This window comes from Taudactylus pleione, unplaced genomic scaffold (genome assembly GCF_031769625.1).
Source record: "Taudactylus pleione unplaced genomic scaffold, aTauple2 ptg000121l, whole genome shotgun sequence".
NCBI lineage: Eukaryota > Metazoa > Chordata > Amphibia > Anura > Myobatrachidae > Taudactylus > Taudactylus pleione.
The window spans coordinates 303,294-330,000 of NW_028284523.1; the positions used below are offsets into that span (position 1 = coordinate 303,294).

The following is a 26,707-nucleotide window of genomic DNA, read 5'->3' on the forward strand; positions in this document are numbered from 1 at the left end:
TGGTAGGGTCTCATCCACCGCAAGCCCCAGTGAACTTCCTGCTCTAATAGCTTCCTGCTCTAATGTGCAGCCACTCCCCGACCCGCCTACAAAACTGGGCGAGCTGTCGATCAACATCGACAGCCGCCCTGTTTTGCTGCAAGCCCCGAGCGAAAGAGGTTCTCACTCGCTCCAGGGCTCGCACGTGCGAACTGCCTGCTCGCGAGCGGGTCTGAATCAGGCCCACAGTGTGTACCTGGCTTTAGACCACTTCCCACCAATTGAACTTGGCAGTTAGTTAGCACTACTGTGTTTTCTGTTTTGTTTGCACTCTGTCAAGCATATATGGGCAGTTCAAATAAGATATTGTAACATATTTTACAAAATATCTTTTTTTAATGTCCCTGTAACCATTTTATACATGCGAAAAATGTATTTGAACAGGCAAAGCATAAGAAAAACAGTGACAGTTCCTCCCATTACCCTAGGGTAGAGTGGAGGCAGTGCAAATGCAATGAGTAGCTGGCGCTGGAATGGCGGAAATTGGTACATCTGTGGCATGGGTTGGAAAAGGAATGATGGAACAATTTCTGGCACCCAAGAAAGTCCAATACAAATCAATTCAAGTCTTCCCGATGTTTGCAACTTGCAGGAAAGTGATCTTCTGTCCTGTACAGGGCTGGCAGTTCGTATGTATTCTGCTTTTTAGAGCATTTCTATAAGAAGAGGAAAGAAACAATAGATTTGACAGGGTAATCTCTGGAATGGTTATGGACACGATCAGACTTTATAACAACACTCTTGCTCACCCCAAGTATATTCTCTGCACAAACTTACATTACAGTCTTTTAATTTCATTCTGTTACTCCACTCTCAATAATAAAAGTTTCGGCCTGTGTTAGAAAGGGAGCACTGTATTTAACATGTAGAAAACATAGGCATCTATAACAAAAATTAGTTTGGAAACTTATTTGGTTTCCCATATAACTTTAGTGCTTATGAGGTTAGATGTTTAAGAAGGAACAGATTAGCATGTTGCGGTGTACAATTGGTGAATTTGGGAATACTTATTCCTATTTGCTGTGACCGCTTTCACTGCAGCCTTGATTGTATTATATATATTGGAATTAACAGATCTGAACCATCTAACATGTATATCAATCTGCTACGGGTTGGGTATGAAAAGGCGACGGATGGGAAGCCGTCTGACTAAATCCCGACGCCACAAGCCGAACGCTGAAGATCCCAACTGGGGCCGGTAAGTACCCTAAATAACCATCCCTTAGTGGTGCCTAACCCTAACCTCCCCCTGGGGGTGCCTAAACCTAACCCCCCCGGGGTGGTGCCTACACCTAACCCCCCCTTCCCGCACCCTAAACCTCCCAGGGTGGTGCCTAACCCTAAGTCCCCCCGAGTGTCCCTAAACCTAACCCTCCCCCCCACTGCGGCTAAGCGCTAACACTGCCTGGCTTACCTTAATTCGGGAAGCCGTCTGTCTAGAATCCGGCGTCGGCAGTTCGACGCCTGTCAATAGTCCCGCGTCGGTATTTAGACATCGGGATTTAGTCAGGCGGCTTCCTGGCCGTCTGCATTTTGACTGTATCCTCTCTGCTACATATATACAAAGTTAGTGAACTAATTATTTGTTAGGTGTTGGGGAAGAAGCAGGAAAATTACAAGTCAGTTAATATAAACTGGCCCCTTCCAATACAGGACATCTCTGCCCTATTACTCAACAGCTAAGCTTGTATCCTTCCTGGCCATCTGGTGGTGACCATGCGGCACAAATTTGTCTGCTTAGGAGCCATGCTGAGCAACTCCATCTGACTGTGCATCTGGCAGCCATGTGCGCTCCAATACACATTTGACCGATTGAGATTATCTGTTGACCCGGGCACTGAAGCCATACACTGGAATAGTTGTCCAATTTAAAAAAAAAAAAAATCGACACATGCCCAGCTTTAGAGATAATTTCCTACAATAAACTCTCTCAGAAACAGACATAATTTCATGTCCCACACTTCCTGCATAACATGGAACATAAGCAGCTACATCAGTGGTTTACAACCATTTTCAACTCTAGGCACATAACGCAAGATTTTAAAATTGCCAAGGCACACCATCCGGCGATACGGCGTGCGTGACCTATGAAAAAACATACACATTGTCTTCCACTCCCATTGGCCCCCACAGATATAAAACACACTACAGTGGCCTCCACAGAATAAACAAAAAACATCACATTGCTCCCCACAGAAAAAATAAAACCTTGGCTGGCTCCCACAGACAAATATCGATCAACAACAAAAAAACACTTGTCCCTCGCATACTACAGAGCTGTCGGCAGGGTTGCTGCTATTTCCTAGTTGGAGAAAGGACCTCTGTGACGTATCCACCACGTGACCGCTGCAGGAGGCTGGACCGCTCCTGCATTACCATCCACTAGGGCACAGAGGGGGAATAAATACTTGTGGCGAGCGCAGCGAGCCACCGTGCCCGAAGCGCGGCGAGCGGACACTTTTGGTCTCCCGTTAGCATCCCCGCCCCTCCCCCTTTCAGGCCGGGTCACGTGGGTGTGACGTCACAGTTCCATCTGCGCTGTATAGTCTAGTCCTAACCCTGTCGGCAGCAGGCAAGCGGGTGTCCAAGCAAGGATGAAGTAGAGAGCTGGTGCGGAGGGCGGCCAAAGCGGCATGCGTGACCTGTGATGTCACGCCGCAGCGTCTAGGCAGGTGATGGCCCGGACGCGCCTGAGCCAACCAGAGGAGCTCAGCGGCAGCCCGGGCCGCACTACTGTATAATGTACCCAGTGGGGCACACTTCACAGCCGCCAGCGGCCCTAGTGTTCCGCGGAACAGCGGTTGAAAACCGCTGCGCTATATTGTTAAACACAAATTGAAAGTAGAGTCTTATTAAACTGCATCAATCCGTTCAATATAGTAAACCAGATATTACTATGCATGTAGTGCAGTGTTCAACTGCAGTGTGCTATGGGTGTTCTCTTTCACTGGGGGAGAATAGTGCTGCAGGCAATTAAACTGAAAGGACAAAAAGTAACCTGTGCCCTCTTGTATATGCACAAGCACAGTACTGTAAGGACATAGCAGACACACAAACGTGCCTGTCTGTGGGCATGTCTCTTATGGGTGCTTGACCACTGGTGCTAAATACACCCTGATGTTGATCACCATCTTTAGCTATATGCTTCTCGTTGACTGCCTTACGACTCGATGATTATTTTTTCCACTTGATTCTGCTTAATTTGCATTATAGCTATATAATGTGTCTGTTCACATTTTTTACTGGTAAACATTGTGCTAAAGAATCAGAAGATTCCCATTGCACTCAGACATTATAAGGTGGCAGCTGTGGGGGTGTTTATAATTAATCACTATTTGATTGCTTAAGTCCAATAGCCGCGCATTTAATTAGCAACACTGTAAAGCACACACTATTATAAATAGAAAAAACATATTTCCTTACAGCAACACTCTAGAACAGTGTTTCCCAACCTCAGTCCTCAAGGCGCACTAATACCCCTTTTCCACCAAAATTCCGGGTCTGACCCAGAGTTGGAACAGGGTTCCTATCCGGATCAGACCAGGAATTTAGCCGGCGCCGACTCGGGATATTCCCGAGTCGGCGCCGCTCACACTGCAGTCGGGTCTGCATAGACCTGGCTTTTCCGGCGTGAAAGTGGACGCTTGGAGATGATGTCATCGCCAAGCGCCTCTGAAGCCGGATCAATCAGCCGGCTTGCGGCGCACTGCAGGTCATCAAGACCCGGAGTGCGCCGTACACACAGCAGGGTTTCACGGGTTACTCCCGTGTTAAACCTTGCTATTTACCTGGGTTGGATTGCTGGGTCACTCGACCCAGTGATCCAACCCTCACCTCTATTACACCAAGGAACTGCCCGGGTTAACCCTGCAATAACCCGGGTTTTAGCTCCGGTGTAAAAGGGGTATAACAGTCCAGGTTTTAGTGATATTCATGGTTAATCACTGAGGTACTAATTAAGACACCTGTGCTCAAGTACGGCTATCCTTAAAACCTGGACTGTTAAGCTGGCCACACACTAGACCAACTTTCGTCCAACTAATTGGTTGAAAATCTGGTAACGTATGGGAGTAAATGATGATCAGCAATTTGCTCCTAAATCCCAGAAAACAGATGAAAATGGTCGGTCAGACAAGTTTGTTAAATGTTTGATCTAAACAATTTGTTCAAACAACAGTTTTTGTCCATTTTCCGGCGTTTGGGAGCAAATTGCTGAATGTCATTTGCTTTCATACCTTACAAGATTTTCATTCCAACCAATCAACTAGTTGGATGGTTGGATGTAAGTTGGTCTAGTGTGTGGCCAGCTTAAGTGTGCCTTGAGGACCGTTGATGGGAACCCCTGCTCTAGAATAACCACTATTTTGTCTGTAATAGCAGAGTTTCATTAGAAACACTGCACGCACACAGTTATCTTACGCTGGTCACATATGCAGAGATGGACACAAATATAGTTCATGTAGATTACCCATCAATTGAGTACATATGCAACCAATGCATCTGATGCAGCATGCATATTTAATTACGTTTTTTTCTGGCTCTGCGTTTTTTTGGTAAATTTGTCCAACTCTACACAAGGGTTTGTGTGCTTCTGGATATCTTTAAGAGATAAGATCTGACCCCTATGGGGAGGGAGGATCACTGCCACTGAAGGATGAAATATAATGATGGAGAGTGTGCAATTAGAATATATCAAATACTGCAGTAGTGACATATGGAAAACTCACTCATTCAGCAATCTCCTTCCGATTTGGAAATGTGAAAACATTTAAGAGCACACGGAGTGATCCTATTTTATCTTATCCATCTTCAATGATCAGTATAATGGGTAAAGCATCCTAACATTCTGGAAACAGGGGGTGGGGCTGCATTATAGTAGGCGTGGCCACACCCAATGGGCTCCCTCTCTCCCTTCTAAAAAGAACTTAAATAGGAGCACAGACCAGAGGCACCTGTCTCTTCTTTATGCGGCACCTGGTCACTACTGTCATGCCTCACAACCTCTCACGAGTTGGGATGAGCAAGCAGACACCAGGACTGTCCAACCTAAATGGGACAGCTGAGAATTATGGGTAAAGATGCCTCTGAAGTTCTCTGCTGTCCCATCACAGACAGAACATAGATTCCCGAACCCCTCATTATTACAAGTAGCACTGTAGGGACAGGATAACAGGAAAACAGTGTAGCAAGAAAAATAATACCCCAAAGCATTAGGCAAGGGAAAATCACCTAAATATTAGAAATATCTAGGAAAAACCCACATCTGTTGTAAAGAGGCTGAGTCATCATGGATACTAAACAGGGAGGAGTGGAACAGGTGGTCCATACTACACACCTGCTGACACAAGAGTGTGGATATGAATTTAGTTCCTTCTGGCGTTGCCTTCAAAGTGTTCCTCTGTAATGGCTGCATGAGAGGAATGACTGGGCGGTACACTCTACACATCTGCCATGATTGACATGCTGCAGCCATTTGGGGGCGGTGATGGCCAGTATTCTTGATAACAGGGCAGTGTCAAGGCCAGGGTCTGCGTCTTATAACACAGATTTATTGGCCCTCTGATTTGTTGCTATGGGCAACAACTACACTTCTAAAAACCTGCACTTTAGTAAATATACCCCGTACACTTGCCACTCCTGGACAACCTGTACCTCTCCAGGTGTTGTGAAACTATGACCCCATATCAACTGGTTTGTTATCATACTTTATAAGCAGCTAGGTACTATGTGCCTTTTTTGAACCTAAAAGTTCTATAAATAAGTTTGTATTATATTTTTGTTTAACAATTGTATTATATCTAATTATACTATGCCATTCTCCTAAGGTATAAAACTAACACTCAGGGGTCTATTTACTAAGCAGTGTTAGGAAAAGTGAAAAGTGATAGGTACCAGCCAATCAGCTCCCAACTGTCATCTCACAGGCTGTGTTTGAAAAATGACAGTTGAGAGCTGATTGGCTGGCACCTTATCACTCTTCACTTCTCCTAACACTGCTTAGTAAATAGACCCCTCAGTAATTGTTTTTTGTTTTTTCTTCTTGCTCACTACTTCATGACAGCTCATACAATGGCTGAGCTCCCTGCTAAGGAAAGTAGAAAAGATAAACAATGCCCCTGGATGATTTATAATTCAGTGTCCTTCCCTTCTCTGAGCAGGGTAGGTCAGGTAGGAGTTTGTCTCTTTTTTAGTACCCGACGATGGGCTGGCTAACCAGGGAACACCAGTCTGCTGCCTTTGGGAGTAGAAATGGTTGCAGATCTTTCCGCATCACCTAAAACTGGATACAGGTGCTTTGTGCATGTATGCGCACTGGCCAGGCCAAAAAGGGAGCTGGCAAAGCTGAGCAGGCTATCTCAGGAGTTAGGCAGTGTCTCTACAGATGCTACATGGAGGAAATGGGATGGAACTGAAAGACACCTGCTGGAGGTAAGCCCTGAGTTGGGGGTGTTTTCAGTATAGACTGGATCCAGAAAGTTAGTTTAATGACAAGGGTATTGTTTATAATATACATGTAGCACCTATTGGGAATAAGGACAGCAAGTCACAGCATAACAAGATGTGCAACTTGTGATGTAAGATTTTCTGCTGAAAACGAAGATGCAATTCCTGTACCAGATAAATAAATCGGCCTCCAGAACAATTTTAAAAAAGTTACTAAATGGATACAGGAAACCTTTGTCACTAAAGAAAAGCTTAATGTCACATCTCATAAAAAAGGCCTTACGATGTGGATGTAGAAGATAGATACTGTGATTCAGAAAGGGATTCCTCCAGAAAGGAGTCTGATGAAACTGAAGAAACACCTAGAAAATGTAACATGGATAATGTGGAACCTTTGCTGAAAAACCTATATATAAATCTATGGTAGTGACTGCAACAGCAACATCCCTATCAGCACAAAAATCCCTTTTGTGGAGTACAGCTGCAAAAACAGGGTTTTTCCAGCACATCAGGTGGTAGAAGATTTAGGGTCTGATTCAGCAGTGCACGTTAGTGCATTGCTGAATGCAGATTCCCGATCCGTACTGCACATACACAGTACTGGTCTTGCGTGTTCACATACAGTGGCAGCAGACTGTCAGTGATTGACAGTATGCTGCAGTTTCTGGGCGGCGACAGCATCAATTTCTCGAAACAGAGGTGTGTCGCCGCTGTTGGGGGTAGGGAAGAGGAGAGGATCTCCGTCGGCTGAAGGAGACTTCCTGGCCTCTTTGTTGTAACTGCGGCGGTCGGCTTGCATGACCCCATGGGTCACTTAGTCGGCCGATGTTCTTGCAGATTACCTGCCTACAACGCAGATCGGATAAGTAATGCAGCAGGAGGCGAGATACCTCCTGCTGCATTACCATAATTGCAACTTTGCAATTCCATCTGCAGATGAATCAGGCCCTTAACCATTTAACTGAAGATTTTGTTTTTCTTCTAAAAACCACTCAGAAATTATCATTTTTGAGTGAATTAGGTGAGGAACATCTAATTCACCTTATCCAAAATGATTTCATAAAAAAAAAATAAACAATAAAAATTTTTTTTTTTTTTCAAACATCGGAACACCACCATCGGAACCTGGGAAACATTGCGACTTTCATTTTGACACTGGTTTCAGGCACCAGGTACACTAGGGGCTATTTCACACATGCTGGTTTTAATCGGCTGGCAAAAAAAACTGTCCAAAGCTGGCCGTTATTATTTCAGGCAATCAGTGCCTATCACAGGCAGCGGCTTTGAGCCATTTTTAAATGTTGTGGGGTTTTTTCCGTACTGTATTGGGCATGCGCAGCAGCAGCTGTACAAGCTGAGAAAATCCAGGGTGTGTGAAAGGAAACATTGTAACATATACTTCACTGACTTGCAGGGACGGCACAGCAGCTGTCCTTGTCAGTGGATATTCCCGGCTGTAACATGGTGACCGTGCAGTGTCCGTGCTGTCTGAAAGGACCCATCCATTTCCATACTTAAATTTTACACACGGCAAAATAAACAGTTTTTTTGCCGACCGGTGAATACCGGCGTGTGTGAAATAGCCCTAAGGGGGTAAGGGCGAGGTTAATTTATTTTTTCCCAGCGGCTGCTAATCTCTGCAGCCGCTGGGTGGGGGGACCTGCTTTGCTGTCCGATCAGCAGTGATCGGCAGCAGAGCAGACACTGGGGGAGGGTGCAGGCAAGCAGAGGGACTCACTGCCTTACTGTTTATATGACTGGTCGAAATTTTGCGACAAGATCAGATAAAGAACTGCTTGGTGTGGTCGGAAAATTGCGACCATGCCAGGCAAGTGGTTAATCCATAAGGAAGAGCACAGGTAAAAATAAAAAAAAGTCTGATGCTAACAGACTAACGTATGTATCCATTTGATGATGACAAAACACTGAAATGGTATCATGTTCTTAAAGATGCAGCCATAGCCATCTCATTTAATAGAACTACAAATTCCCTTAAAGATAAGGGGTCTTCTTTGGTATGAAAACAGAAAAGGTTTCATTCCATCAAAGACCAATGTGTTTTAGACAACATAAGAAATGGATACGGGACAGAATTTCAAAAGTATCGAAAAAGAAAGGTCTCTTTGCAAACAAGAACTGTCAAACTCGATGGAGCTAGAGTCCTTAAAGAACAGCCTACAAAATAAAATCACAGTGGATGCTGTTGCCCCAGTTCCTTCAAATCAGAAGGACAAAAAGAGTTTTACTCCAGACTATTACGACCCAAGAAAAGTTCAAGATCTTTTCACACTATCCTGGGCTTTAGTAGGCTCAACAAATGTGTCGGTGTCTATGTACTACAATATTAAATATAATCAGGAAGTTCTATCTTCTTGGCCATCAGCAAAGGGGACTCCTATCCCTAGTTGAGTCTATCTTTTATGTTCCAGTGGCAGTTCAGCACAAGAACTTTCTAAGATTTTAGATTATGGGACTACTGTCAGTGATCGCGCTAAGCAAAATAAAATTTGGGTCCCAGGGACCCCTTACTTTTGTTTTTGAGTCCCATCACATATTATGGGTGGCGAGGGCAGGCAGCAATTGGGACAGTGCTAGGGTCAGACAGCAGTTGGGAGAGAGGGGGTTAAGGGCAAGCTGCACTTGGGGTAGAGCTGGGGGTAAAGGCAGGGAGAAGTTGGGGTAGAGCTTAGCTAGAGGGCAGGCAGAACTGGGGATAGGGAGGGTAAGTGCAGACAGCAGTTGTGACAGTGCTGGGGGCAAGGAAGAGGTTAGGGGCAGGCAGTACTAAGGGTAGGGAGGGGGTAAGGGTAGATAGCTGGGGTAGTATTGGGGCAAGGAGGAGATTAGGGACAGGCAGTGCTGGGGTAAGGTGGGCGGTGCACACAGTTAACATTCAGGGTAAATGGGAAATACACACAGCTACACAGTCGAGGGCTAGGGAAGGAATGCACACAGTTACACTTTCACAGTCAGGATTAGGGGGACTGCACACTGTTATTCTGGGTACACACTGGCAGATATATTGGCCAATTTGATCAGCCAATATATCGGGTGCCCTTTGGCCAGTGTGTACAAGTGATTTGTCTGTGAACGCCGTCGTTCACAGACATATCGTGTCGTGAGCTCAGGGTCTCCTCTCTGTCACCAGCCGTCAGAGCACGGTATCCCGGGAGCACATCCCCTGTACACACTGAAAGTCCCTCAAGCAGCTCAGGACCCAAGTCCTCCTGACCGCTGTCCCTGTCTCACCAGTGGATGCAGAGTCCATTTGGAGAACGCACTGGCAGGCATGGAGGGAGAGGGGTGGTCTCAGGCGACAATTAAATCAGATGATGTCAGCAGAGAATCTACTGGCAGTGATTGGAGAAGACGCCGCCGGCGGTGATTGGCTGCTGCAGCAGTACACACAGGAAGCACAAACAGCGTGTCCAGCGGGACCCACTGAGTTTTAAAAACCGGTTCCCGAACTTGCTGTAGCGCATAAAAGCGTGGTATAGCACGTATTTTGCGATCACTGACTGTCAAACTGTGTGGAAGAATCCCAAAGAACCTTTCCATTAGTACTGGTGACATAAGTGGCAGAATTACAAATAACTTTATTACAGAATTATTATTAGATTGTGAACAGGACAAAGAGTAAACATGTTCCCTAACCTACTATTACAAATACACACTATACAGAACAAGGTAACCCTATTAGAGGAAATGTGTCTAACTGGAGACTGAGTCAGACGCAGAATGCAACCGGCAATGCATGTAACTGGAGGAGAAACAGGAATCAACCGGAGCCAGATACTGATCTCTAAGAGAGAAATGTTTCGGCAAGGAGTACAGCTCAAAGTCCCCATTAGCTGAGCGGATCATGTGCGCATAACTGCAGAAACCTGGTTGGCTGATGTAGTCATGTGAGTGAATCCAAGATGGAGGTGCCCTTGTTCCACAACCACAGGCAAGTCCAGCTCTCAGGAATGCCAGTCAGGGTAATCACGGATGGCTGTGAGATGATACCACCAGATAGCGTTGCCATCTCATCCCTTTAGATTTAGGGCACATGAATTACATAGATTCTGTGGCTGGCTGACTCTCCATTTCACTTGGTTTTAATCAGCCATAGAACCTGTGTAATGCATGTGTGTCCCTTATTAAATGGATGATCTGTCTCTTATTAAAAGGGATGACCTGGCAACCCTATCAACGGACTCAGTAACAGGGACTTGGACCCTGATGTGTGACAGGTATTTATTGCATAGTGTAAAGCTAAAATAAGCCCAGCTAAAGGTACCATTCAAAATATCCTTGATTTCTTACAGGATAGGCACTGTTCTGGACTCAAGGTACAAGTATCAGCCTTAAGTGTTTTCTTGCAGAATAATGGTCTTCAGAAGAATTCAACTTTTTTTTCAGGTGGTGAAGAGAATTTACCCTTCTATCAGGTCCTTTGTACCCCCAAAAGTAGGGCCATAACTAGGGTGGTGTAACATTTGTCCAAGGCACAGGGCTCCACAAGGCAGGGGCACTGCCCAGGCCTGGCAGTTTTCAGTTTATAATCATTCTTACTTTTAAATTCCTTTATTCCCTGCATCTCCTGGCCAACTCTCCCACCATCTGGCCACCTCCCCAAGCACCATCAGTCACATCCTCTTATTTAAGACACACATTTCAAAATACTGTCATACCCGGAACTCAAACCTATCATCTCACATGGAGCTATCTGTCCTACAATTTCTGATGGCAGCCCTAAACACAGCCGATTCCCGACCCAGGTGTTACAAAAACACCTTGAGTACCTTTGTTGGTAAGTGTACCATACACTAATCCCCCCGCTGCTGATATTTGCTGCATATACAATACAAGTAGCATTCTTTCTATACCTTCGGTAGGTGATCTATGCTGCCAGCTCCAAGCTTGTGCACAGCTGTTCTGATGGACAAATCCTGCTACTGGTGCAGCTTCACCAAAGCCGGTGAATTATACTGCATAATTGTGTATCATCAATCCAGCCATTGGATTCACGCTGTATTTGGCAATGACACCTGGATAACAACGGTATCTATACCCTTTCATCATTGTATGGGAAAAACCACACCCCTTTTTCGGGCGCACATCTTATGTCCCTATTTGAAAAAGGGGGAGGCACAAATGGTCTAGTCTAGTTACGGCTCTGCCCAAAAGATCTTCATCTAGTAATCTAATGCTCTGATGGATGCTCCCTTTGAACCATTTTTGCTGAGGTTTCACTTAAATACCGACAGCAGTATTTCTAGTGGCAATTACTTTTGGGTTGGGAAGTTACAGTCACTATGGTGAAAGGAATCTTTTTGAAATGAAGGTGGTTCACAGAACTAATCCATTTTTTTTTTTCTTTACCAAAAGGTTGCAATTACATTTCTTATTAACAAGATTATTTACCATCGTTTTACCCTCAGCTGGTGGATAGCAAACAGAAATGTTGTATTGTCATAGGCAAAAAGCCCTAAAAATACAGAAGAGTTTGTGGTTCCAGCAGGACCATGGAAACATTATGCCTTTTGCAAACAATTATTTTCTAGATAGATCAGAGAAGTAACTCAAACAGACATAGAAGAAAATTGGATGTAACATTTCTTTCATACACATGGATGTGTCCTCATACACCTATTATTTTAGTGTCATATGGTGCGAGACGCCTGCCACAACCCATGGGTAGGGATGCCCATACTTCATTCTTTTTCCTCAAATTTTGCATTTAGTAACATATAGGGTCTGATTCAGAGATGTAAGCTAATGCAACTGCAGCTACCATTCCGTATGCAGCTACTGTGCGATAATATGCAAATGCCGCCTGGCAATGTATTTAGACGCCCACCGGCGGCTTCGCAGATCCAAGCAGGTGTGTACAAAGAAGCAGCGGTGCTTGCAGATCCTTCGATAATCCACCACCTGAGTAATCCCATGGCCGTGCAGAATGGCTGCGGAAACCGACACTGGCGGGATCGCATTATTATGCTGAGACACGCCCAAAACAGTTTGCCACCTCTCCCTGTAGCCGCCCCCAAACAGTCCCTGAGTGACCATCAAAAAAAATCCTCACTGCAAGCAACATTGCTAAGGTAACTCACCGCATGCGCATTTGGCCGATAATCGTTCAACTGCATAAATATCGGCATTTCGTACTAAGGGTCTGAATCAGACCCATAGTGTGCTAGGTACTTAGGATTAATTTTTTTTTGTAGCAAAGGGTTTGTTATAAAATCACAGATTTGTATGTGGACACGTCTGTAAAGTACCATAGATACCTCAGTGACAGAACTTTACAAAGCAGCAGAATAGACCCCTTCCCATATCTTCTATAGCCATTATCACTTGGGTATGTTATAATTTGCTGATTCGCAGTCTGGAAGCCATTTTATCCACAGGTAGAGATGTTGTTTATTCTGTGATGTTGCCTTTCTGCTCTCTTGAGAAAGAGTCTTAGGGAATCCAAATGTCGACTATGGCTTATTGGCAGTTTTAAAGATTAAATCTCTGTGAACTATAATCAATTTCGGGGAGTGTCCTCTTTTGCTTGTATTGGATGATTTGCATATATTTGGAGTATCAACTGGTGGCCCCTGGAGGTGCACCCCAGCAGCTGGATCAATGATGCAGATGTAAGTTCTATTAATTAATTACCCACCTCAGAGGAACCGGTATGCAGTTGGGAAGCCGGCGGACCTAATCCCGACAATCACTGCTTAATCCTGGCGAGGGTTAAATGACAGGCGTCTAAATCTAGACGGCTGTCATTTTACCGACGCCGGGAGACCGGGGCCCGGCATCCCGATCGAAGGGATGCCGGGTGCGGACAGCCGCTCAGGGGGGAAGGATTAGGTTTAGGGCTCCCGGTGGGGGGACTTAGGGTTAGGCACCCATCCGGGAGATTAGGGTTAGGCACTGGGGGGAATTTTAGTGTTAGGCACCCCTAAGGGAGGGTTAGGGGGTAGAATTAGGTTAGTCTATACTTACATTAAGGACGATCAGGATTTTCATCCATGTCGGGCAGCCGCTGTCAGGATTCCGTCCGGCGGTAAATCATACAGATTCCAGAGTAACCATATTGAAGGAATTCACCTGATCTTTGTCATGTATTCTGAAATTTTATAGAGTTCGTGGTAGCATTAGAATACAAAAATAAAACCTATTGTATAGATAGCATTTCAAATTTAGGATTGGGCTGATCAGATAAAAAAAGCTATTTATTTGAGTGGGAATCATTCTGTGAGCAAGCAGATATTGTTCTATAACAAATTGTTTTACTGATTCCACACACAGACATTGGATTACTTATTTAGATATACAGTACTGTGCAAAAGTTTTAGGAATTTGTGGAAAAAGTGCAGCAAAGTAAGACCGATTTAAAAAATAGAAGTGTTAATAGTTTATTTTTATCAATTAACAAAATGCAAAGTGAATGAACAGAAGAGAAATCTAAATGAACAGAAGAGAAATCTAAATCAAAATCAACATTTGGTGTGACCACCCTTTGCGTTCAAAATAGCATCAATTCTTCTAAGTACACTTGCATACAGTTTTGAAGGAACTCGGCAGGGAGGTTGTTCCAAACATCTTGGAGAATGAACCACAGATCTTCTGTAGATGAAGGCTTGCTCATTATCCTTCTGTCTCTTCATGTAATCCCAGACAGACTGGATGATGTTGAGATCAGGGCTCTGTGAGGGCCATATCATCACTTCCAGGACTCCTTGTTCTTCTTTACGATGAAAATAGTTCTTAAGGATATTGGCTGTATGTTCGGGGTTGTTGTCCTGCTGCAGAATAAATTTGGATCCAATCAGACTCCTCCCTGATGGTATTACATGACAGATTAGTACCTGGCTGTATTTCTCAGCATTGAGGACAACATTAATCCTCACCAAATCCCCAACTCCATTTGCTGAAAATGCAGCCCCAAACTTACAAGGAACCTCCACCATGCTTCACTGTTGCCTGCAGACACTCATTATTGTACCGCTCTCCAGCCCTTCGGAAAACAAATTGCCTTCTGTTACAGCCAAATATTTAAAATTTTGACTCATCAGTCCAGAGCACCTGCTGCTATTTTCTGCACCCCAGTTCCTATGTTTTTGTGAATAGTAGAGTCACTTGGCATTGTTTCCACGTCGAAGACCATAAACACCATTTCTGGCCAGACTTCTGCAAACAGTAGATGGGTTTACCTGGGTCCCACTGGTTTCTGCCAGTTCTGAGCTGATGGCACTACTGGACATCTTCCGATTTTGAAGGTAAGTAAGCATGATGTGTCTTCATCTGATGCACTAAGTTTCCTTGGCAGACCACTGCGTCTACGGTCCTCAACGTTGCCTGTTTCTTTGTGCTTCTTCAAAAGAGCTTGAACAGCACATCTGGAAACCCCAGTCTGCTTTGAAATCTTTGCCTGGGAGAGACCTTGCTGATGCAGTATTGATGCAGTAACACTTTTTGCTGTGTTCAGTCTTGCCATGGTGTATGACCTGTGACATGAAACGGTCTTCCACAACCTCACCTTTGTAGCAGAGTATGGCTGTTCCACAGCAGTTTCTGTTTCATTTAATGACTGTTTCAACCTACATATAAAAATGATTATCATTATCACCTGTTTGGTGTGATTGGCTAATCATAGACCTGACTATAATCCTACAAAATCCCTGACTTTGTGCAAGTGTACCTAGATGAATTGATGCTGTTTTGAAGGCAAAGGGTGGTTAAACCAAATATTAATTTGATCTAGATTTCTCTTCTGTTCATTCTCTTTGCATTTTGCTAATTGATAAAAATAAACGATTAACACTTCTATTTTTGAAAGCATTCTTACTTTGCAGCATTTTTTAGTGTGTGTATAGAGATAGATATATAGAGAGATTTTGTAGTGTGTGTATAGAGATAGATAGATATATCTCTATCTATCTCTATATTCTACAAAACCCGGCACTCTCTTTACACATGGATGGCTCCGATGCACTACCCCAGCAGGGAAGCGTACAAAAGAAACGATCAGGAGGCACGCGATGTAAGAACACTTATCAAGACATGAAAATATAGAACCACCACATACCTTAAATACTCTTCACCCTGTGTGCCTTCACCATGCTGCTCCATCCCAGACGGGGTCCGATGACGAGTATTTAAAAGGTATGTGTTGTTTCTATATTTTTATATATATATATATATATATTTTTTTATAAGTTCACTCTAGGTCCAGCAGCAGGCAGGGCACCAGACCTAGAGCTAGGGCACTTCTGCGCGCGCCTGAATAGGGGGCGTGGCCAAAGAAAAGGGGGCATGTATTTATGACACGTCCCCTTTTTGTCACTCCTGGGGGCGTGCCCGACACTTACGGACATGCCGGGCAGCCCCCAAGCGCCTGGCATCCATTCACCGGCGGTGACCACTGTGCCGCTGTTTTGACCACCTGCGGGTCACTGTGACCCGCGGGTGGAGACAGAACCCACAGGCTCTCAGTGGGGCACCGCGCTGGAGGGCAGGGTGCTTTCTGCCCTTGTGGGCTTTTTGACAAAGCTGGAAAATGGTTCCTGGGGTTTATGAATGGAGAGAGAGGACGGGCTTCATTCATATGGCCCAGTCTAGGTTTTGGAGCTTTTTGTCTCACAGGAGGCTAATTAGGGCTTGCAGCTGTGTATGTGTGTTAGAAGGTTGTCAGGCTGATTATTTGGGAGACACTACCTGGGGAAATGAGAGTCTATGGTGTCTCTATGAGAGAAAACACGCTGCTGAAACCAAGTGAACTATGCCTGGTAAAAACTTCTCATATTTGTATTAGTGAGCTAGGACCATTCTGTGTTTAGTTAGTGCTGGACGGCAAGGTGTTTATTTTTGTTATTTTTGTTTTTGCTTTATAATAAACTGGGCGAGGTCAGTTGCACCAGACCAACGGACTTTGTGTGATCTCTCAGCTGCTGCGCAGTGCCATCTATCCCAGGAGATGGTACCAGTTCCTAGGCCCTGTTACATGTCATGGAGAATGTGGGCACACTGGTCTGTGCATAAGTGAAGGGAGCAGCAGAAAACAGGTCTTTGTCTGGACTGAAATTATATCCGGCACAGAGTAAAACTGCAGATGTGATACTCTGGAGAGGCTTTTTCACAGTGTGGCATGCTGGGAGCTGTGGTGCCTCACACACAGAATCAGTTTCAGATAAAGTTTAGTTCCTCGGTGAAAGTGGCTACAAAATTGCTGGAAAAACCCGACAACATGGAAGATATTGTCAAGGCCTTGCTACAAGCTACAGCAGGAAGCCATCAGGGTACTGCAAGAAGTTACCAGGCAACATCAACTAGAGGTTGCGGAGACACGGCGGCAACATCAACTAGAGGTTGAGGAGACATGGCAGCACCAGGACCATGAGATCCTAAAAGAGGTGGTGCAGCATCTCGCAGCAGGGCCTGGAAATACTTTCCCAAACGTTCAAACCAGCTCACAAATGCACGACATCATCCACCTGACCAAAAAATGGTTACAACCAGAGACATTAACTGGACCCCAGATGGTTGAAAGAGTTGTCATGGACCGTTGTGAGGGGTGAGGATGTGGTAGAACAGCTTGTGTTTCCCCAGGCATATAGGAGAACTGTGTTGGACCTAGCTCATGGTCACATCACCGCAGGACACCTAGGCGTTGAAAAGACCACTGAGAGGGTTTTGCAGCGGTTCTTTTGGCCCAGGGTGTATAAAGATGTGTTTGAATTTTGTTCTTCCTGTCCTGAGTGTCAGTATCATACTCCCAGACCCCATTTCAAGAGTTTCCTAGTGCCCATGCCTGTTATAGAGGTTTCCTTTGAATGGATAGCCATGGACTTGGTTGGGCCCTTGTTAAAGTCTGCTCACGGACATCAGTATAACCTCGTAATAGTGGATTATGCTACTCAATATCCTGGAGTCAATCCCTTTGCGTAATAGGTCAACCAAGGGTACAGCTAGAGAGCTGGTGCATGTTTTCAGCAGGGTGGGAATACCAAAATAAATTTTAAATGACCAAGGTACCCCATTATGTCTAGAATTATGAAGGAGTTATGCAAATTGTTTAAAGTTACTCACTTGAGAACCTCAGTTTACCATCCTCAAACAGATGGGTTGGTAGAGAGGCTCAAAAAAACCTTTAAAAAGTATGCTAAAAAAGGTTGTTGACAAGGATGGGAAAAACTGGGATTACTTATTGCCATATTTAATGTTGTCTATTAGAGAAGTACCACAGTCTACCACTGGATTCTCTCCTTTTGATCTGTTGTATGGGAGACATCCCAGAGGGTTGTTGGATGTTGCTAAGGAGACAAGGGAAGGACAACCCACACTCTATAAAAGTGTAATTGAACATGTGTCACAGATGTGTGATGCGTCCGTGGTGCCCATTGTCAAAAACATATGGAGCAGGCCCAACAAGCCAAACAGAGTGTATAACTGAAATGCCCTGGTACGTACATTTGCCCCTGGGGACAGAGTACTTGTTTTGATGCCCACAGGGGAAAGCAAGTTTTTGGCTAAATGGCAAGGTCCGTATGAGCAGGGAGAAAGTGAGTGAGGTTAACTATAACGTATACCAACCAGTCAAGAGGAAGCCTGAACAAATTTACCATGTTAACCTAATAAAACCCTGGAAGGATAGATTAACCCTGTCCGCTGAACCTAGCCCGCCAGTAGCTGCAGTCACTTTGATTCCAGAAGTAAAAGTGTCCGAAACCCTGTCAGCTGCTCAAAAGAATGAGGCTAAGGAGTTCCTTATTAGGAACAGAGATTTGTTTTCAGCACTGCCCGGCCGAACGGCTATAATAAAGCATGATATCATTACAGAGCCAGGGGTTAAGGTCAACCTAAAGTCCTAGAGAATTCCTGAAGCACAGCATGAGGCCGTCTCTAAAGAGGTTAAGGATATGTTAGAGCTTGGTGCCATCGAGGAGTCTAATAGTGAGTGGTCCAGTCCAATAGTTCTGATTCCGAAGCCTGATGGCAGCATACGCTTCTGTAACGATTTTCGTAATGTGTAGCCCATGCCAGGTGTGGATGAGTTGATAAGTGGCTAGGAACAGCCAGATATCTCACTGCACTGGACCTGACAAAGGGTTATTGGCAGATACCATTAACCGACAAGGCAAAAGAGAAAACAGCCTTTTCTGTTCCAGAAGGGCTATTCCAGTATAGAATGAAAGTAGGATGATTATGAGCGCTATAGATTCTAAATAACAAGTGGCACCTGTAAAAAAGAATTATTTATTAATAAACAATGTTTATAGCTCCTTTTTGAGGATTTGATTGGAAAGGTTAAGTCCGGTTTCAAGTGTATTATTGCCGTTTGTTGTTTGCCTAAACTGTCCCTACCTTGCCCTCCTATAGATGACCTCCGCAGGACAGGTCCGGGTTAAGATGGTTCGTTGGTGGAGTTCAGCCTGGCCTTGGCTTGGCTTTCACTCCACGTGCCGCCGACGTCTGGCCACGACCAATGACGTCAGCGGGATAGTGTGGGCAGTCCGAGCGGCTTCCCACCAGGGATAGTCTGGGGCCGGATGCTGTTCACCTTGTTACCTTCCAACGCGTTTCGTACCATTGGGTACTTTTTCAAGGATGGCATTAATTCATTCTGGGTTATTTTTATACCTAAAAAACTTTATTGAATTTTCATTAAAAACAGGATGTTGTCACCGGAAGTGATACAAAACAAGCGGTGACCATGTGTTATCCTCCATTTTTGAGGTTCTTCATTAAATATTTTAAAATAATTTATAATTTATAAGGTGCCACATTTTATGATAATAAGAAATAAGTATATTGGATTAAAATAGGTTTCATGTAAAATTTGATTTAATGTAAAACATTTTTTTTTTGATTAATGTAAAATTTAAAAATTAGATTTATAAAAAAGCATTTAATTCGATATCGATATTAAGACCAGATGGTTGCAAAGTTTTAAGGTTGTAAATCCACTTGGTTTCAGTTGTTTTGAAACTATTGAATGAATTGAACCAGTATAGAATGTTGCCTTTTGGGTTGCATGGGGGCCATGCAATGGATCGAATTTTAAAACACACACAGACAGTATGCGGTGGCCTATCTGGATGATGTAGTAATCCACAGTACAGACTGGGAATCTCACTTAGTCCGAGTATAGGCGGTGCTGGACTCAATTAGGAAGGCCGGCCTAACAGCCAACACTAAGAAATGTTGCCAAGCAATGGAAGAGGTTCAATACTTGGGGTTTACCATAGGGAGAGGCCTGATTAAGCCCCAATTAAATAAAATTGAATCTATACAAAACTGGCCCTGTCCCATGAACAAATAACCAGTTAGAGCCTTTTTAGGGATCACTGGGTATTACAGACGGTTTATCCCAAATTTTTCCACCACATTAGTGCCACTAACAGACCTCACAAAAAGGAAACAGTCTAACATGGTGAAATGGAATCCTGAGGCTGAAAAAGCATTTCAGGCATTGAAAGTGGCTTTGTGTACACAACCGGTGTTGATAACACCAGACTTTTCTAAAGAGTTGTGGTTCAGACTGATGCCTCAGGAGGTAGGAATAGGAGCAGTGTTATCCCAAAGTAGGGATGGGGAGGAGCACCCCATTATTTATCTGAGTAAAAAACTCAACAACCATGAAAAAAGATACGCTATTGTCGAAAAAGAGGCGTTGGCCATTAAGTGGACATTAGACACCTTGAGGTATTACCTCTTAGGAAGATTGTTTAAGCTCATAACAGATCATGCCCCATTAAAATGGATGTCAATAAAGAAAGGCCAAAAGGCAATTTTTAGCATTGCAGGAATTTACATTCACTGTGAAACATAGGCCCGGGTCCCAACTAACAAAAGCAGATGCATTGTCTCACATCTTTTGTTTAGGGGTTGCAAGTGTTCTGCCCCCTAGGTCAAAACAGGGGAGGGGGATGTGTGACAAGGTCACTGGTATAGTGCTGGAAGGTCGCTATATTTCTCCTAGGTTCCTAACCTACGTGTTCTAAAAACCACAGGAAAATGTCTGTGTTGTTAACAGCTTTGTGGGCTTTTTGACAAAGCTGGAAAAGGGTTCCTGGGGTTTATGAATGTAGAGAGAGGGCGGGCTCCATTCATAAGCGCAGTCCGAGTTTTAGGGCTTTTTGCCTCACAGGAGGCCAATTAGGGCTCGCAGCTGTGTATGTGTGTTTTAAGGCTGTCAGGCTGATCATTTGGGAGACACACTACCTGGGGAAATGAGAGTCTATGGTGTCTCTATGAGAGAAAACACGCTGCTGAAACCAAGTGAACTATGCCTGGTAAAGACTTTTCATATTTGTTATAGTGAGCTTGGACCATTCTGTGTTTAGTTATTGCTGGATGGATGCCCCAAGAGATGGTACCAGTTCCCCGACCCCATTATATATATCATTATTGCATGGCGGCACTCAGTCTGCTGCCATGCTTTACTGATTGGATCTACTGATCTCTCCTAAGTGATCTATATTGAAGGGCTGCTTGATTTTATGTGTTTATATACCGTATATATATATATATATATATATATATACACATATACATATATACACACACACATATACAGACACACACATATATTACAAATTTATTAAAGGGCTACACACCTGCAAATGACTATTTGTTTGTGCATGTGTGCATGACCACTTGGAATTTTTGCGAAGATTACTACTTTATTTTTGTCTGCTGTGTCAGCAAGCACAATGGAAATGAATGACACTGGAAAATGTAAAAGTTATGTTTACTGTATAAGGGGGAGCGAGCATGGTAGAAATGTCTATAGATTGTATGTGGATGGCTCTGGTATTTGATAAGCTTGCCCTGAAGAGCTGAGTGTTCTGTGAAAGTTTGAAGGCTAGAAGGAAGTCTTGTTGTGCGAGGGAGGGCATTTCACAGAGTGAGTGCAGCCCGGAAATATCCCAGTAATTGTGAATGGAAGCAGATAATGCCTGTGGATGAGAGAAGCACATCTTGTGCAGAACGGAGGAGTCAAGATGGGAAATATTTTGAGATAAGTGAAGAGATGTATGTTGGTGTGGTCTGGTTTGTGGTCTTGTATGTTATACTGGATTTGATAAGGTACAGGCAGAACTGACAGAGTGGAATAGCAGCAGAATTTTACGAAGATAAGCCTAGCTGTTGCATTCAAAACAGTTTGTAGGGGTGAAAGTCTGGTTAGGGGAAGGCCAATAAAGGAAGCTATTACAATAGTCCACGAGGGAGCTAATGAGTGCATGAATTAAAGTTTTTGCAGTGCTTTGTGAGAGATATGGGCGTCTTCTGGAAATATTTCATAGATGTATTTAACAGGATTTGGAAACAGATTGAAAGTGGGGAACAAATGACAGTTCCGAGTAAAGGATGACTCTGAGGCAGTACATGGGCTTGAGGATTAGGGTTGGTTGTTGTGTTTTAAACAAAGATAGAGATGTCAGGAAGGTTATACCTGTTAACTGGTTGCAATGAATTCACTGCATATATGACACATTAAGGGGGTCATTCAGACCCGCTCGTGAGCGGCAGTACGCTCGCAAGCGGGTCGATGTCCCCCACTGCACATGCGCACGACGGAGGGAGCTCCGTCGTGCGCATGCGCGAGACCCGGAGAGCGACGGGCTCTCCATCGCTCCGTGTCTCGCACCAAAGGGGGCGTGCTGTCGATGTTGATTGACAGCACGCCCCCGTTGGTGGGCGTGCCTGCCAGACGGAGGCGTTCCCATGGGAACGCCTACCGTCTCAAGCCGGCCCCACTGACATCACTAGTGATGTCAGTGGGAGTGATTTTGGCTCTGATAGAGCCAAAATCACTCCAGGGCTTGCGGCAGCGAGACCCTACCGCAGGGTCTCCGTCGCAAGCCCGATGGTCGCGATGGTCAAGACCATCGCGACCATCATCATGGACGCTCGCTATAGCTGTGGGTGGTAACAAAAAAGGGACGCTCCAAAAAAAGGTAGGAGGGCCCTGATTCAGAGCGAGCGCTCTGGTCAGAGCGTTCAGCTCTGAATCAGGCCCTAAGTGTGAAGTGGCGAGAGGACATCTAAGATACAATCACAGAGAGACAGTCAGTGACATGGGCCAACACAGATGGTGAAGGATCTGGAGAGAATAAGTGAATTTGGGTATCATCTGCATAGAGACTATGCTGATAGCAAAATGAGTTTATTATTTTTCTATGAGATGTGGTGTAGATGAGTCTTGTGGTACTCCAACATGTACAGAGAGCAGAGAGGAGATGGATCCAGAGAAGCAAATACTGGAGATGTGATTTGATAAGTAGATTGAGGATACGGATAGAACAGTGGGCCTGATTCAGACCCGGACGCTAAGCCGCGGACGCATGCTATGGGCGATTGTCGCCCGTCTGCGTATGCAGAAAAATACGCATGCGCGAACCAGTCACTGCGTCCGGCAATCGTGCGCTCGTAGTACACAGACTGGACGCTGCTTTGAGTAACAGAATGTGCCGTTTGTGGGTGGTAACAGGGGAAGGTGCTTGTGAACGGGGGAGTGGTGCTGCGATGGCAGGTGTGTCTGGGCGTCAAAACAGAGTTTTATGGGTGTGTATAATTAGCATGGAAGCATCATTGTACAAGTCACTTGGTTGTATTTTAGACTGCAGTGATCGCAGTGCTTGCGGTGGACTAGGGTCTACCTCAAGGGCTGCGTGCTGCTCCGATGGCTCTGATTAGTCATACACTTCCTGGAGATGACATGTGTTAAGAAAGAAAAGTGGGCGTCTTTATACCGGCATGCGTTCACTCTGCCGTCGCTCTCTAAGACATAGAGGGCGTCCTTACACCAGACAGTGGGATCGCGGAATTTGCATACCTGGCCCCCGACGGCTGCGAGAGAGCGCAGCTTAGCGTCCGGGTCTGAATCGCCCCCAGTGTCCTGAAGAACTAGGGAATGTAGGGATTGTATGAGGACAGGGTGGTCCACAGTGTCAAATGCAGCAGAGACTGTAATGGCCTTTTGATCTAAACACTGACTACCTTAGTCAGTGCTCTCTCTGTGGAGTGTTGGCAATGACTGAACTGGGGGCCTGATTCAGACCCGCTCGCGAGCGCTGAGTGCTCGCAAGCGGGTCGATGTTGGCCCAGTGCACATGCGCACGACGGAGCCGGCTCCATTGTGCGCATGTGCGAGACCCGGATAGCGACGGGCAAACCGTCGCTCCAGGTCTCATACCACTCATACTCAACATACTCATACTCTACATCGACAGCACGCCCCCTTTGGGGGGCGTGCCGGGGGCGTGGCTGCCCAGACGGAGGCGTTCCCATGGCAACACCTACTGTCTGGGGCCGGCCCCACTGACATCACTTGTGATGTCTGTTAGAGCCGAAAGCACTCCAGGGCTTGCGGCAACGAGACCCTACCACAAGGGTCTCGTTGCAAGCCCAATGGTCGCGATGGTCTTGACCATTGCGACCATCTTCCTGGCCACTCGCTATAGCTGTGGGTGGTCACCCACAGCTATACGAGCGGCCAGGAGGCCGCTCTAAAAATCAAGGCCGGCCCTGATTCAGAGCGAGCGCTCTGTCAGAGCGTCCGGCTCTGAATCAGGGCCTGGGTCCAATAAGTTGTGCGAATGAACAAAACATGTGAGGCAAGTGTAGGCAAGTCTCTCAAGTAGCTTAGAGAGGCATGGGACAGTAATTTGAGAGAGAATTAGGGTCAGAATTCTGTTTGTTTTTAAGAATATGTGCAATTATAGCCTAACATATGGACATCCACTTCCCCTTACACACATCCGTATACTTGGGCAACATAGCGAATTAATCGGTAACATCGGACCCATACGTACAGTTAAGGCAGGTCAGAGCTCACTCAGGAATTGCTAACTTCAGCGCACGCTATGAGGCCTCAGGCTGCGTATGGCCACAAAGTGGTTAATTTATGCACGCCCCCTGCAATGCACTGGCACGCCTGCGTTCGCCCGACCACCCGTCACCACCCACACACGGCACTTCCTGTCAATCACTGTGCTCTGGGTCTGCGTACCCTCTGCAATCGCAGTTTGGATTGCAATTGCTAGTTCGCGCACTGCAATGCATACTCATGAGCAGTACGCAACAATCAGCCGATTGCATGCGTATTAGCAACTGCGTTCCTTGCTGAATCAGGCCCTCAGTACGTAGTTTCCAAAATAATGTGGTAAGTAAGACTGGGACACAGTATATTATAATATTTGGCACTAAAGCTGTCAGGGCCTGGTAATTTATCATTCCTTTGCACATTTCTACCATTTCATGGTTCCCACTGCATTTCCATAAAAAACTATACAACAGATTTGGATATAATGCAGCTTCCTTCAACTTACTGTACAGCTTCTTCCCACCACTTCCACATGTATACAGTGCAGTTTCCTGCCTCTGTACTGTGTCCATGTATCGTGCAGCTTCCAGTCATTATAATGACCACATTGCTATATCTGCCCAATTATTCTTACAAGACTCAGTCTACTGCCAGTCTCTTGCTAATTAGATGGGCTATGCCAACCACATTCAAATGAAATCCATTGTTTTCATCCTACAAAAATATCCTATACTTTAAAAGCATAGGTGCTCAAATTCAATCCGCAGGACCCCAAACAGTGCATGTTTTCTAGGTGTCCTCACAATAATTAAGCTTTTAAAATGTGTCAATAACTAATGAATACACCTGTGCCCCTGCTAGGTGATTTGGTAAATGTGAGCCGTTTAAGAACTACTTTTTAAAGTCCCCAACCGATGCTCAAACACAATGAGAATTTAGTTAATCTGACCATAACTAGCCAATTAATGTACCATTGAAGACTATTAAAGTTTGAGGAGATTTGATGCAGCAGGATGTAAAAATCAGGTTGATTGATGACCACCATGTATGTGTGCGAGTTCATTATCCAACACTTAACTAGCAGGGTAGTGTGTGCTAGGCAATTTTTACTGCAAACTATTAGTATTGATCATTTGATGTGATTTGATGTGTTTGATTTTGATCTGATCCTAAACACTTATGTAGCTTGATCAATGTCATCATCTCGCAAGATCAGTCAGTAGCTCTTCAGCAAAGCGGTTGGCGGAAGCACAATAATCAATAAGTGACCACAGAGTCCCGATGGGCCCCCCCACAACATACCCATATCATGCCTGCCTGCCGTCCGCTGCTGCCCGGAAGCCGGTAAGTTTTAATAAAGGTTAATAGAGAAAATTAAAAAAATAAAAATAGATAAGTCTGCATGGTGCAGTGGGTTGGTTGCTGGGCCGGCAGGCCCCAAAACAAGTGCACCCCTTGCACCCTTTATAGTTACCCCAGTTGTAATATCCTAAAAAGTATTCAAGGCACCAAAATCTTTCACGGTAGTAGATACAAATTAAAATAAGAAATCTAGCAGTGCATGCAATAACTAATCATGAGACCTTCCACTGGAGTGAATTTTAGAAAGGAAATCCCATTGTAGTCTGTAAGTAATGTCTCACAAATTTGTAGAAATGCAGCAGATTCATACTTCTAATAAGATTCATCAGTAAAACCATCTTTCCAAAACAGGAGATGAGATATATATAGATGTATTCCACACTATGATGAGCACTCCCACTATCAATCCACAGCTGCTGAGGTGTTCAAAAACCCAGTAACACTTTTCTGTAAGAGCATTATCATAATAATCCAAAAGAAGGGATAAGAGTGCACTCACCAGGCTTCATGAAAAAGTAGAATTTATTCGCTCATGCCAGTAGGTCAAATATACAAGTCGATGTTTCGGTCTACTCTGAGACCTTTGTCAAGACAAGACAACCAGCTGAACAGTCCATACTGTTCAGCAGGACCCACAGGAAGCAGAACATTTTATGTATTCACCACCTACAAGGCTGGTGTTTCTACTTCTCTGTGGCACCCGAGTTGTCTTGAAGGTGGCCTCCACCTCAGTGGACCACCAGGAGAGGGGTTTCCTAGCTCTCCTGCTTTCTGGCTCAGAGTGCTGGCTATAATTCCACTAGATTCCTATATATATATATCTATATATATATGGTAGTGAGATATAAATCATCAGTAAAACAGTCCCACATTATAAAGAAAAGGGCTTTATTGGTCTGGGGGACATCACTTAATTATACACTTTAGCTGTTTATGTGAGGTGACCTGTTTATCGAAATGTGTTTTACCTTAGGTGACTGTTCATATGTAGGTTCATCTGACAAAGACACTAAACAAAAAAAACATCAAATATAAATGAGAGCTTCATTA

General features: G+C 44.7%; 1 protein-coding gene across 3 annotated transcripts in view; it reads right to left on the minus strand.

Moving 5' to 3' along the window:
* Nucleotides 1–355: 355 nt before the first annotated feature.
* The window catches only part of BCAS4 (breast carcinoma amplified sequence 4), a 116,219-nt gene continuing 89,867 nt past the window's right edge, over nt 356–26,707 (minus strand). Inside the window, exons 5-6 of one of the 3 annotated variants that reach the window (XR_015878385.1) lie at nt 13,468–13,591; nt 610–695 (exon numbers count right to left, since the gene is read on the minus strand). Coding sequence is in view for 2 of the 3 variants with exons in the window: in XM_088472205.1 (XP_088328331.1) it covers nt 597–695 (99 nt within the window). In the remaining variant the exon portion in view is untranslated. Of the gene's footprint in view, nt 696–826; nt 873–13,467; nt 13,592–26,707 lie in introns of those variants that run through there. The other 2 variants (XM_088472205.1, XM_088472207.1) reach the window with 2 other exon arrangements.